The sequence below is a fragment of the Lepidochelys kempii genome, chromosome 2, assembly GCF_965140285.1.
Source record: "Lepidochelys kempii isolate rLepKem1 chromosome 2, rLepKem1.hap1, whole genome shotgun sequence".
In the NCBI taxonomy this organism is placed as follows: domain Eukaryota; kingdom Metazoa; phylum Chordata; order Testudines; family Cheloniidae; genus Lepidochelys; species Lepidochelys kempii.
In genome coordinates, this window is record NC_136381.1 from 104,060,802 (window position 1) to 104,074,508 (window position 13,707).

The following is a 13,707-nucleotide window of genomic DNA, read 5'->3' on the forward strand; positions in this document are numbered from 1 at the left end:
ACTTAGATCCTGAGATGTCGCCTGGTGAGCATGAGGGTGTTGCTTCTACATTATCTCCTCCTCAGGAGGCTTTGCAATTCCATGAATTAGTGGGTCACATTGCATCCACTTTGAACTTACCTTTGGTTACTGTGAAAGAGTCATCACATCCTGCATTTGACATTCATGGCGCTCCTTCCAGGAATTAGGATGCTGTTACCCATATTGGATGGTCTTTTGAAACCCGCTACAGCTGTTTTGGCCAGCTCTGCTTCTTGCCAACCTAGCTCTAAGAAAGTGGACAAACTCTGTCAGATACCTCATGAGGGGTTTGCAGATTTTCATGCTCACTTCATGCCAGCTTCTTTGGTGGTTGCAACTAGTAATAAGTTCAGGTCTGGTCAAGCCCATTTGGCTCCTGTGTCTAGAAAGGGGAAGAAGATGGATACCCTCGGGAGAAAAGGTATTCTCGTCTTCTCTTGGGATTAAGATAGCTAATTTACTAGGCAGTGATGGCCCATTACCAATTCCATCTGTGGGAGAAGATGGCTTTGTTTATACATGAGTTACCGGTTGATAAGAGGCTATGTTGCTCAAACTTGATAAACCTAGCGCTGGATCTTCATATGTCTTTGACTTACAGAAGAGGTCAGTTATTGCAAGATCAGTCCTCCGTCCAGGACCAGACAAGTTTAAAATGAATACTTGGATGAAGTGATTATTGCTCCCATGGACCCAGAAGAGAAGTCAACAAATAGAACAAATTCTTCAGTCCATACTACTTTGTTTTACTACTATGTTAAACCAAAGAAACATAGCCTTGAGTCGCCATAACTCTGGAGGACTTAATTGTGTTTATATGAGTGTCCAAGCAAATAGGTTGTCTGTATAGTATATTGTTGTTGACAGGGTCAAAAAGAGGATGTTTTGTACAAATACCAACATTAAAAGCTTCCTGAGGACACCAACCATATTCCAATCCTGCAAGTTCATAGAACAGTACCTTGGAACCTCATTCTGCTCCTTACTACACTCCTCAGATTGAGCCCTTGCAGCAGATATCAATATATTTCATAGCACTTAAAGTAGTCCTCCTGGTGGCTATTGTCTCCAATCAGATTTTTTTTTTTTTTTGAAGGTGGGAGCTTTCTCTAATGAGACCCAGTTTATATCTTTAATTCAGACAGGTAGTCCTCACAACTGTCATAGCATTCACTCCCTAAATAAGTTCAAGAAATCTTCCTCCTTCAGGCAAGCATCAAAGTTGAAGAGCACTGACAGTGCCAGGGCAGAGTAGTCATGTCTCCTGTATTGAAATCTGCTAGATGGCCATTAGTTCACCTAATTCTATATGTTGGTCATCTAATCTTAGCTAATGCCATGTCCTTTGTTTTGACAAAAGTCTTCTCCACCCATAAAGGAAGATGAAAGAGATATTTATATGTAAAGTACTACTTTTTGGATGCCTACATTTAAAGGATGATCCTACTTTCCACATTGCTATGTAAGTCCCATTGTAATAGATCTGTGGATCTTGGCATGAAGAATACGAAAATGTATCTGTGGCTGCCTGAACATTTCCTATCTTCAAAAATTAAGTTCCGCAGATTGGGCCCACCCTGGAGACAAATGGATCCTCCAGAATAGAGAGAGAAATTGACATCCAAGGATTTGTGTATGTTGTCATTAGGAGGTGAAGTTTACCAGGCTGCAGTAGGAAGAATTGTTGTGATTTTTGCCTCAAAATATTTTTAATACAATCTTAGAATTTAAGAAAGTAAACCTGGAAATTCTCAAATGGAGGAAATTTCAGTAGACAGGGCATTCATCTGTTGCCAATTACTGACTGGTCTGGTTCTGCCCTCAAGCTGCAAGCAGACTGGATTAGCTATTTTGATGGATCTGTGGACCTTATTACTTGAAGAAAGGAAATTTTCAGGTAACTATAGATAGATTTTCCTGTTAGATTTTAAATGTGTACTTTGACTATGTAAGAGTGTACATATGAATATTAAGAATTATAAAACTACCTAAGGTTGCTATCTCGTCACTGGAGTTACAAAGGAAATGGTGAAAAAAATAAAAAGTTACTCATAAAAGATAAGTAACATGATCATAATGAATAGAGCAACTCCTTTTCTTTTTGATGCGTAATAGTAATTTTAATTCACCTGTGACTATGTACTTAGGTCCTTTATTCTGTAAACTGATCCACGTGGGCATACACCTATGCTGCTGTAGAGCCCCATTGACTTCAGTGGGACTCTGTATGAGCATAAATCAAATCCCATTCAGGGTATCAAAACAAGTCTTATGATGTGAGTCTAAAGGAGCTCAACTTATTCAGCTTATCGAAAGGAAGATTTAGAGGTGACTTGATCCCTGTGTCTAGGTACTTACACATGGAAAAGTATCTGATAGTGGGGGGCTTTTCAGTCTTGCTGACAAAGGCAAAACAAGATCCAAAGGCTGGAAGTTGAAGTTAGACAAATTCTATCTTGAAATAGGTACAGTTTCCTAGCAGTGAGCATAATTAAACACTGAAACAGCATAGCAGGGAAGGTGGTGGACTCTCATCATCTCTTACAGTCTTTAGAATGAGAATAGATATCATTCTGAAATATATGCTTTAAATCCATTTTCTGGAGGAAATTTTGCACACGTGTGTTGGGATGGGATTGGGATGGATGGTGGTTCCATCTGGCCTTGAAATTTGTGAATCTATTAATTCCCCTGTTCATCCCCCTTTTTTCATGGGCTACAGGGAAAACAGGATTGCCTGCATTGTCCTCAGCATGCTCATTACACTTGCAGCTCTGCATTAAGACAGTAACTATGATAAAATCTCATGCTTCAGGGCTGCAGTCAGTTGTCTCCGGGGTTCGGAAGAATATTCCATCCTCACTACCTAGATGCATTCTGATGCTTCCTCTGAAACATCAGAGATCTGCCGAAGCTAAAGATGAGGCACCTGACAGGGTTCACTAGTGTTCTGAGATGGTAGAGAGAATAATCTTTCTTAGGTGCCTGACTAGGGTGTGTTTTATGCACAGGATCAAACTGCCAGATTTGGGATCAACAAGGACTTTCTCAAGTCAGTTTGGCAGGGACCTTCAGGGTTTTTTTGCCTTCTTCTGTAGCATGCTAGGATCATCATAGCGGTATCTAGGTGAAATGTAATCACCTGTCATATACAGGAGTACAGACTAGATGATCTATTGGTCCCTTCTGGCCATAAAATCTATGAAATATATCACTTGACTATTTAAGGAAGATGGCCTCTCTTACATACATATAAAAATCCATATACAATGAATACTATTGTAGAATGGCTGGCCTGAGGGTACAGGAGAGTTATTTGACAAGCTTTTATTCTTGCTTTTATTCGTGTGTGATCTGGCATCATCCTGAAATCTCTAGTTATAAACTTGGGTGGTAGGGAATTGTTGATTTACATATTGTTCATGTTTTTAACAGGAAGACAGCGATCCAACTGTTCATGAAAGCCTCAGCATAGAAAATACACTATGGGCAAGCACTGTTGTTGCTTCAGGTGAGCAATGATGCATGCTGTCAAAGTTTATGATGTACTTAAGCGCCTCAGTGACAATATATACTATTTTACAAAGTAACTTATTAATGTCTTTCAAAACTCTTCATGATGTGTCTATTGTTCCCGAGTCTCACTTTCTAACTTTATATCCAAATACATCTTCCTGCTACTAACTCTTTACTTATTGTCTTTCTTTCTTATCTTTAACAATATCCCGTACTGTGGGTTTGTTGTTTGACTTGTGCTGTCCTTTGCACAGTACCTTAAATGCTCACCTGTTACTTTCTTTAATTGAAACTTCCTGTGTAATTCTTTCCCTTTAGCTCAATGTAGTCTCTTACTGAAGTGTGTGTGTGATGACATTTTGTGTGTATTATAACTTATTGTAAATTTCTGAGACTACACCCTGAAGGAAAATTCAGTTAAAGTGCAGTACTAAAGGTAGTGGACACTGAGCGCTGAATAAAAACAGATGTTTCCAATCCTCACTAAATTTCAGGTTCCTTACTTGCATATATTGTAAAGGATGCTCCATAAGATGAAATGGTATATTAATTAATAATCAGAGAAATGTAGAACATTCTCTGCATAAGAGTTTTTATTTAATCGTACAATACCTAGACACTGTGTTGTACTGATACTAATATGTTTTTAAAAACCCTGCAAACATGAAATCTAGTCAGTTTTTTTTTAAGTTTAAAGTAATTTTGGATAATTCATTTGAGGGCCATGAGTCCCCATACCATTTTTTGTGGTTATACAATCAAATTTTCCTTTAAAAAATGTTTTTCCACTCTCCCATTTGTTGTGCCTACACTGACCAAACAATGATAGAAACTATTTCACCGTACATGCACACGTGAGCACACACCCCTATCCCCAAAAGTTTAGTGTGTATTACCTTTCAGGAATGTTGAAATTTAAAAAAAACTATGAGAAACCTAAGTCTTTTAAAAATATAGAGATTCAGAGTGAAAGTAGGTAGAAGACAGTCTGTCATTGTTTGAATGCCAGCATACCATCTTCATTTCTTTTGATGTTGAGTATCTAAAATGAACACAGAAAACTGGTTTTGTAATTATAGGTGTGGCTGGTAGCATGCCCTGTTATTAAGGTTGCCTGACACTTCCCATTATAAAACCCTGTTTCTGTTGCTCCTGATGGTACCAAACTTGAATTGTTTGGGCTGAAATGTTCCATACTTGGTTTCTGCTTCAGGCAGAATTTTTTGGGGAAAATTTCAGCTGAAACAGTTTCACTATTTCCAAGAACAAGGCTCGAGAAAAATACATTGTTTTGCCCATTTGGAAAAAAAAAAAAAACTGGTGACCTTTTCACTGACCTGTTGTATCATCCCAATTGTTTCAAGCAGGGAAAACAATTGGGGGAGGGGCTTTGTGTCAGGATTGTGCCTTTTGTCTACCCAGTGAAAATCCATACAATTATAGCCATTCAGGCTTTATTTCAGCTTTTTGTATGTATGTACCTTTTTAATAAACTATTCTAATGTTACGTATGAAAATATTTTGATGGGCACAGACAATCTGGATTATTCACACCTTATCTACTGTGCATCGAATCCCTTATACACATACATTAGACTTCTGTTACTGATCCTCCACACTATTGATTTGTGGTCTTTCTCCTCTAAAAATTATCAGGACAGCAGCAACCAGAGCTGAAGGTTTCTGAGGTATTCCCCACATAATTCCCTAAACACTCTTTCCTGGCCTGACCTTGACCCTCCTAATGACCCTGCCCAGTATCAGCAGCATGTATCCGCAAGATATATACCGTGTGTGTGTGTATATGTCAATGTAAACCATTTCTGATGGCATCCTATGTATATTTAAATAGATTTGTACTTTTTATGTGTGCTCACGTATATCAAGTGTGTGGTTACTTTAATATACTGAGTGGAGATTTTAGAAGGGATTTTTTTTTCTGTTAGTGTTGTATTACTTTTGCTTCTACTGGATATTTTGCCTCTAGATCCCAAATCATGTACAGCTTAACTGAATTTTCAGTCTGCTTCCTTAGGGGTAGAGATCCCATGAAAATGGGAATGAATGCAAAGTCTTAAGAATAAGTGCAGAAGAAGATTGTGAATGTGACCAGGGCCTTCACAATTAAAGGTTTTGAAAACTAGTTGGGCCATTTTAAATTTAATCACTCACTTTCAAAATCATTTATCTTTTACTGTGTTTTATTATTGTATTTACTGAGATATCTTGTCATTTCCTTTTAAAAAGAGAACAATTTAAAAATGAAAAAATTGTAATAAAAAGCCCATTGTATGAGCTATTAAGTAAACAGAGCAGGCTAGGTATAATATGATCAGGATAGCTGAAACTGTGAACCAATATAGTGCTGTATTCTGAAAGAACTGTAATCATTGAGAAAGACTGGCTGAGAGACTTAATGAAAGGGAATTACACTAATGGAGTTTTGTGGTCACTAGGGCATGTATCACTCTTGCGAAGTCATCACAGATAAAAAATAGGGGTGCAGTCTGTGTAATTGCACAACTGGAAAAGGACTTTCATACCAGATCCGACACCTGAATGACTAGCCTATTTCTCTGCATGTCTGTCTATGTACTTAACCCCCAGTGCTACAATATCTGAGTGCCTTCAGAGTGTTAAAAAGAAAGTTACAAATCGGTTAGTCTTTTCTTCTTTTTTGTCTGTGTAAATTGAATGGTTGTTTAGAAAAAGTGTGTGGTATGTCCGTGAGCTACTGAGGAGAGAAACAAAGTTGAAGAGATGAGTTGCTCATTAAGTTTTGAATGCCGGGAGGTTAGTGGTCATTCTTATTTGTACAGGCAATATGTTCCACAGTCTAGTGCCAGCTCCTGTGGAAGTTTGTCTCCTTCACTTACAAGTTTGTCTCCTTCACTTCACCAACCCTATTGGTTGTCAGTTGTTTAATTCCAGTGGAATGCAACTATTATTGGAGGCCCAGGGTAGAAGGCCATCTCTCGGATAGCTTGGACAATCCCATGGGGGGCTTTGAATATCTATTCAGAGACCCTAAACTGAACTCTTCTCACTGGGGAGCCAGTGCAGAGTACAACACCAGTGATATGTGCTTATCTCAATCTGTATTACTTAGCAAGTGGCTGCTGCACTTTTCCCAGCTATGGATTATCCATAGTTCTGTGCAGGAATATTTTTGAGGATGGTTGAAGAGACTAGGGATGGCATTTCTTTTGTGAAATTTTAGTGAGTAGATATTCTGGTCTGATTAACTTGTAATAGGGTTTGCCATCTTGTATGTATGAGAGGATGGGGGGAAATATCCTTCTATTTTTGTTCTGTATCTATGTTTATAGTGTGCTTTTAATTTGACAGGGGCATGTAGAGCTCAGGATAGCCATTCTTTGTGTGTGTACTTAAATCTAAATAAACAACAGTAAATCATATGTGGATCACACGTAGACTGTCCAGGGAACGCTCATGGTTAGAACAAATTACAAGATTCTTAACTCTACTTGATACCTCAGTGTGTGTCCCCGTAGGATCCTATAGGAGATATTTTACCAAGAGACAGCTGTGATCCTAAACTTTAGAAAAGCTCATTTGAAAAAACTGAGGATGCTACTAAAAGTCCCTAAAGTAAAAAAATTAGGATATTAAAATACTTAAACATATCACAGTAGAGTTGCAGATGTTATGAATATCTGTAGACAAAAAGGACCAGGAGAAAACACGCTTTAAATGACAATGTTCAAGAAATTATTCAAACACAACGGATATCTTTCAGAAAATGGAAAACCACCCCTAGAAAGCCCAATTAAAAGGAGCATAAACTATAGTAGTAAAGTGAAAGATAATAATTAGGATAGCAAAGAGAGAATTTGGAGAGCAAATAAATTGCCAAGAACAGATATGAGGAAATTCTTTCAGTTTGTCAGAAGCAAGAATACTATAAGATAATCAGATCAAAGACGACCAGGAAGTAAAGGGAATTATTAAGGAGGATAAGGACATTGCAAAGATGTTAAATGATTTCTTGATATCATTTTTCACCAAAGAAAATATTGGAAGCTACCTACTTCAGGTCTAATAATGCTGAAGTACAGTCAGACTGAGGAAATGCTGGAACAAATGAGTACATTAAGGTGCAACAAGTCACCAGGACTGTGTAGTATTCATCCAAGAGTTCTGAAGAATCTTGAGAACTAAGTCTACTTAAGCTGAACTGTTAACAAAAACATGTAATAGCTCATTAAAATAGTTTGTATACCACTGGACTTGAGGTTAATGAATCTCTCACCACCTCTCCAAATGGTCTCATGAAGTTAATGAAGGGGGAGAACAGTGTAGACTCCTGTGAGACCTTCAGATGGACTTCAGGTCCCATTAGAAAGGTGAATGATTTCTGAATGATTTCACCTAGAAATGGATGATTAGAGAGACAAGTGATAGTTGAAGTGTACTACATCAAGTGTTGGCTTTTTCATGATTGATCATACTATACTATTTTCTAGGGTGATCTCTTCTCTAAAAGAGGCATTCAGAACGTATATTAGCCTGGGCACAATTGTTCTGCACCAACCTTTCCCAGCCAGGAGGGGCAAGAATCTGTTTAGCAGGTGGGGACTAAAATACTTTAAAGAGCTTCTAGATCTTCAGAGGGTATCATGAGGTCAAATTCTGTCATAAGGGGCAGGAGATTATGGGCTGTGCGCTTTTAGAGATTTCTACTGGGGCAGAGCCCTCTTATATTTGGTTGATATTTGCTGTGAAGTAAAATGAGTTGTTTGTCAGTGGTTGGTTCTTGGGTCCATGTTTTGATATTGCAAGTCAGATTTATTTATTAGTTCACTATACAGATTTTTTGGTCATGAATATGAAGCTGGGATGACCATAGAGTAGGAGTTTCTCCTCTCTTCCTTTATTGCAATGGCATAGTCCTCTAGGAATGTTTTTAGACTGCTGATGGATGGGTTTTGCACCATTGGCATGCTAGTCTTCTGCCTATGAACTTCACCTGCTAATTTTTGTCAGTTTAAACATAAAAATATCATACTAAAGCAATATTAAAATATAAAGGACCTTCCTCCCTTGTACTTGCCAATCACATGATATATGGGGCTTCAGCATTATTAAAAGGATCTACGAAGTTTGGCTTGGGGAAAATCCACCAATTGCTCCTATTGAAAATGCTCTTGAATACGGCCAGTACTTAATTTGTGCCAGGGCTTGCCAGGGCTGAGCCCCGGCACCTCTAGGCTTGACAGTTCATAGCCCCAGCACCTCTGGGCTTGCTGCATCAGCTATGAATGTAAAAAGGTTGCTTGAGCCTTGGCACCTCTTTCTTTACAAATTAAGCACTGAGTACGGCAGTACCAAGAACCTAACTTGCAGGAAACCTTAACCCTTTTTCGTGAGCATGAGTGTTAAGGCGTAAGGTTCTTCAGAATGTTCATCCAGCTTTTTCTTTCATTTTATTATTGCTAAACATTTATGTTATGATAGTGCCCAAAGACCCAAACAAAGGATTCAGGGCTCCATTATGCTGGGTACTCCATAAACATAGATACAGTCCTCCTCAGAAAACTTGCAATTTAAAACAGACAAGCAAACAAAGATTTCGGAACAGTGAATAACACAAGCTCTGATGATCTTAGTGATATTTGGCACAGTTTTGATTTTTTTATCTTTTTAATTTTTTTGTCAATTTTACACTTTCATCTGGTCATACAGTTGTCAAGAGAGTCAAGTTGTTATGGTTTAAATGCTGTCTGATAGTTTTTCTGATTTATATTCCTTAGCAGAGCTGCACTTTCAAGAACATGTTAAAGGCACTCTTGGTCACTGATATATTGACATGCAGTGGCTGACCTTAAAAGTTCAGTTTTCCTCAGTTACTGTACACTAGTATCTAAGATACCACTGTTGTTTGCTAACTTATTTGCAGTATTGCAAAGTGCCTGTCAAGATACAAAAAAGAAGGCCTAGCCTTTGCTTTGAAAAACTTGTACACTAGAAAGACGAGACAGAATACAAGGAGGTTTGTAGCTTTGCAGATAGCTTATAAAGTGTTGTTCTACTTTGAAAAGTGACTGTAAATACCACACCTTCTTTCTTAACAGCTTTCCTTCGTTATGTGTTCAGAGTTGTATAAGCTTAGCGACTTAATTAGCAGTAGAAACATTCTGAAAGCTGCTCGACTGATACTGCTAAAATAGAGGATGCTGAATTCAAAAACACAAAGGGGTAAGAAGAGGAAGAGACAGAGACCAGGATTATGCCACAGACCTATATCAGGATAACTACATCATTCAGGGGTGTGAAAAATCCACACCCCTGAGCAACACAGTATCCCTACCTACCTAATCCCCTGAGTAGACAGCGCTATGTTGACAGGAGACCTTCTCCCACCGACATAACTACTGCCTCTCTGGGAGGTGGATTAACTATACTGAATGGAGAAGCTACAGCTATACTGCCTTAGCGCTGTATGTGAAAGCAAACCCAGAGGAAAGTTCTGGTTACAACCCTGCTGAGAGCATAGGTTAAACATTATGGGGTTGTACAAGTGTAATTCAGGGCATAATTGGACCTGCCGAACCTTTGTAACTGGGAATGATACGTAAAAAGAAAATAATCTAACATGACATTTTGGTTTGCAGTGCTGCCACTTAGAAAAGAGTTTTAACAGTACTTGTAAACTGAGAACATTTGGTATGGAAGTCATTGATCCTTACAATGCCATGTTGAGAGTCATCTTTCAGAACAGATCCACTCTTTCAAGACTAGCTAGACCTTTGATACAGATTTAGATGGTAATTTGCTGGGAGCACATACCCAGGAATGGGATTCTGTTATGATTAACTTCCAAGTTGGACTTCCAAGATTAACTTCTATGATTAAGACCAAGAATTACAGGAGAGTATTTTGTTTTGGAGCTTCTAAAGTGTGTTGGGATTCTGCGTTATGAGAGGTGTCCATGCAGTATATGAATGTAACATAAATATACCTTTGTATGGAGAAAGCTATTGAAAAATTGATTGTCTTGTACATATATAAGATGTCATTTTCACTCTGTACATGATTTATATATTAGCTTCAATTTCTTATTTTATGATTTATTAATGCTAGCCTGTAAAGAATGTGTAGAAAACACTTTCTGCATTAGTCCTGGAAGTCATGGATCATGTAAAATTTTGGGCCTTTGCATTTTGAGCTGTTTACTGTAATACTGATCTATATCTACCCTAATTTAAAACTGGTAAGTTGCTTGCTGGTTATTTTTCCTTGCTTCTCAGACAGATTGTGTCTAGTAAGATTAATTATTGTCAATTCTTTTTCTTCCCGTGATGACTCTAGAAATGTTTGGAGTATGTTTAAGTTTATAAGTGGCCTTGTTCTGCCATCATGTGCATCTAATATTAATGGCACATTCATCTCTTGAATGAAGTAGATATAATGAATTAGTAAAAGAAGAAGGAAATATTGATCTGATTCAGGATTTTACTTCAAGGATAAGAGAGCGAGAATTTAACTGCTATTTGAAAAGTAAAAATACATTTGAGAAGTTTCTCATAACTACAAATTTGGTGAATTTTTTTCTTTTGCTATTTTAAAAAATAAAAGCTTATTGCTTTTGATGATGATTTTAGATATATATTTTCATTTGTTTTAAAATAATATGTATAACCTGTTGCTTGAGACGTGATATACTATAGTGATAAGAAATGCAGATTATCTAATAAGTAGTAGCATTAAAGTACGATTAATCCCTTATTCTGCTGAATTTATAGACCTCTGTACTCAAAGAAAAGAGTAAATATTTTTAGGTGGTCATTAATAATTACTGGCAATGAATGTGGATACAAGATTTTTACCCACATTTTAATTTTCAGCTGCCTCCTGCTTTCCCACTCATTTAATTCAAGCCACCCTTACCGTTGACCTTTTAACATGAATACATTCTTTCAAATGTGCATTGTCTTCCATGGTGCAAGCACAGTCACATCAGTCCCTACTTGTGGTCCTGATTAAGTCATTTTAAAAATATCAAAATAAAAAATTAAAAATATCTTGCCTTCATTAACCTGTGAGATGAAGGTTTGTAGGTCCCACACTTAAATTTTCTTATAAGCCATAGGGTAAGCCTCCACAGCAGGCAAGGCATTTAAAAAAAAAAAGAGGGACAAATCAAATATCATTGAAATGCAATTAATTTAATATTTTACGGTCACAAAAAATTGCAATGCTCAGGAAAATGAAAGACAAGTGTTCAATATTCTACCAGAAATAGTGATAAAAGTGTGGTGATAATGTTTTTAAATTTTCCTTAATAGCTAACCAACATGTTCAGCAATGCTGAAACCTGATTTTCTGTCATGTTCTAAGTAAAAACTGACTGATGGAAGGTAAGAGGAACTCAAAGAACTCCTATATAGGTTTTTGCCTCTTAAAAATATAAGACAGTAATTTACTTGTGGTGTTCTGGTGATATAAATAAATGTGAGAGCTAATCTTTACCAGTTTGTAAGTGACAGCAGAGCTTGCACTGATTTTAGGTACTGAACTGCACATATTCAGTAATATTAGAGACAAGGTAATACTAACTCACCAACTTTGTCTCTATAATACCCTGGGACCAACATGGCTACAGCAGCACTGTAAGCAAGATATTCAGGAATGTTGAATGAACTCAGAATTCACTGTGAGGGGCTATCAGTGGGTCTATATAACATAGTGTGTGCTCCGTTTTTTAATGTTTTGTTTAAAAAGGTTTTAAGATCAAATGTATTTTTAACAATTAAAGATTTAGAGTGTGTTATTACTTTCACTGACATAAGTGAAAGAGTATAATCACTTTTGTGGATGTTCATGAAATGCTGTTACCATGCTCTGTGATGTCAATGGAATGGCATTTACCAGTTCATCATCTGCTGTGATTTACATAAACATAATAAGGTAAATTTAGACAAAGCTTGTCATATAGTCCATCAAAAATTGTTAGCTTTTTAATGCTAGGAAGCTTTTGTTATAATGGCTAAAATGAAAAAGTGTGTGATGATATTATACATGTAGAAAGACTTGTGCTTATATAATGTTTTTGCTTATAAAAGTGGCTTGTTTATAGGATTGTAACTACTTGTAGGTTTTTAATTCTATTATTTTACTCTTCATCTACCCATTTGGTAAAACATTCATAATCAACCCTTTTTCTTTTTCCCAGGAACAGTAATTGGTGTTGTCATATATAGTGGAAAAGAGACTCGAAGTGTAATGAACACATCCAATCCAAAGAACAAGGTAGGCTGACATAACTAGAATGACTGCTTGTTAAACACATTTTACTAACTTTTTTTATATTTTTTTTCTTTCTGAAGTACTAAATTAGAAAATAAAACATCAGTTCACTAAGTTTATAAGTAAATACCATTCTGTATTGCAGCAAACTGAGTTTTTTAAACTAGCTTAATGTTAAATTTATTTGTGTAGCAGATGAGTTCTTTCTACTGGATGTGTCTTAATTATGTATATTATAAATTGCTCTGTCTCATTTCAGAAATACATCTTAAAATGACTAGTTAAAAATGAAATTATAGTGGTCTGAAAACAAAGCAAGAGTAATGTATGCCTGCAGTATAGCTTTAGACCCTGATTCTACAAATTCCTCTGTGCACCTACCCTTGAGCTTGCACAGAGCCCCCTTGACTTCACGTCAGCACACTGATTCAGTGGGGCTATGTGTGAGGAAAGAAGTCCACCACATAGAAGTAGTTGCAGGATTAGGTTTGTGTACACTGCAGTCTAGGAAAAATGCAGAACTAATCTAACATTAGAACGGGATTGGTTAGTTACACTTAGGTAAGTTTTTGTTTTGTGCATGACAGAAGGTTCTCCCTCATAAGATCACTTGACATCTTTGGAAGCAGAGGAGTTGAGTGTTGTGTGCATGGGCATGTGCGTGGTCTTCAAGTGCACATTTACTGTGTGATGGTATAAATTCTTGTCTGCTGTGAGGTGGAATGGAGTAATTTTTTAAATTGTTGAATGCCAGGTTATTTTATTTATTATTCCAACAAAATCATAACAAGACTCTTAAACCTAATTCCTTGGCAGTGTTTTAATTAACTTTCTCTCACCAATTCATAGAATCATAGAATATCAGGGTCAGAAGGGACTTCGGGAGGTCATCTAGTCCAA

At 37.0% G+C, this 13,707-nt stretch overlaps 1 protein-coding gene across 8 annotated transcripts in view; it reads left to right on the top strand.

The window, feature by feature from the left end:
- The window catches only part of ATP9B (ATPase phospholipid transporting 9B), a 297,033-nt gene that overhangs the window by 166,656 nt on the left and 116,670 nt on the right, over positions 1-13,707 (top strand). For 7 of the 8 annotated variants that reach the window (XM_073331800.2, XM_073331798.2, XM_073331797.2 and 4 more), the window contains 2 exons: positions 3,457-3,532; positions 12,734-12,810. The exons of the other annotated variant lie outside the window; for it this stretch is intronic. In XM_073331800.2, coding sequence (XP_073187901.2) covers positions 3,457-3,532; positions 12,734-12,810 — 153 coding nt within the window. The remainder of the gene's footprint in view (positions 1-3,456; positions 3,533-12,733; positions 12,811-13,707) is intronic. 8 annotated transcript variants of the gene reach the window in all.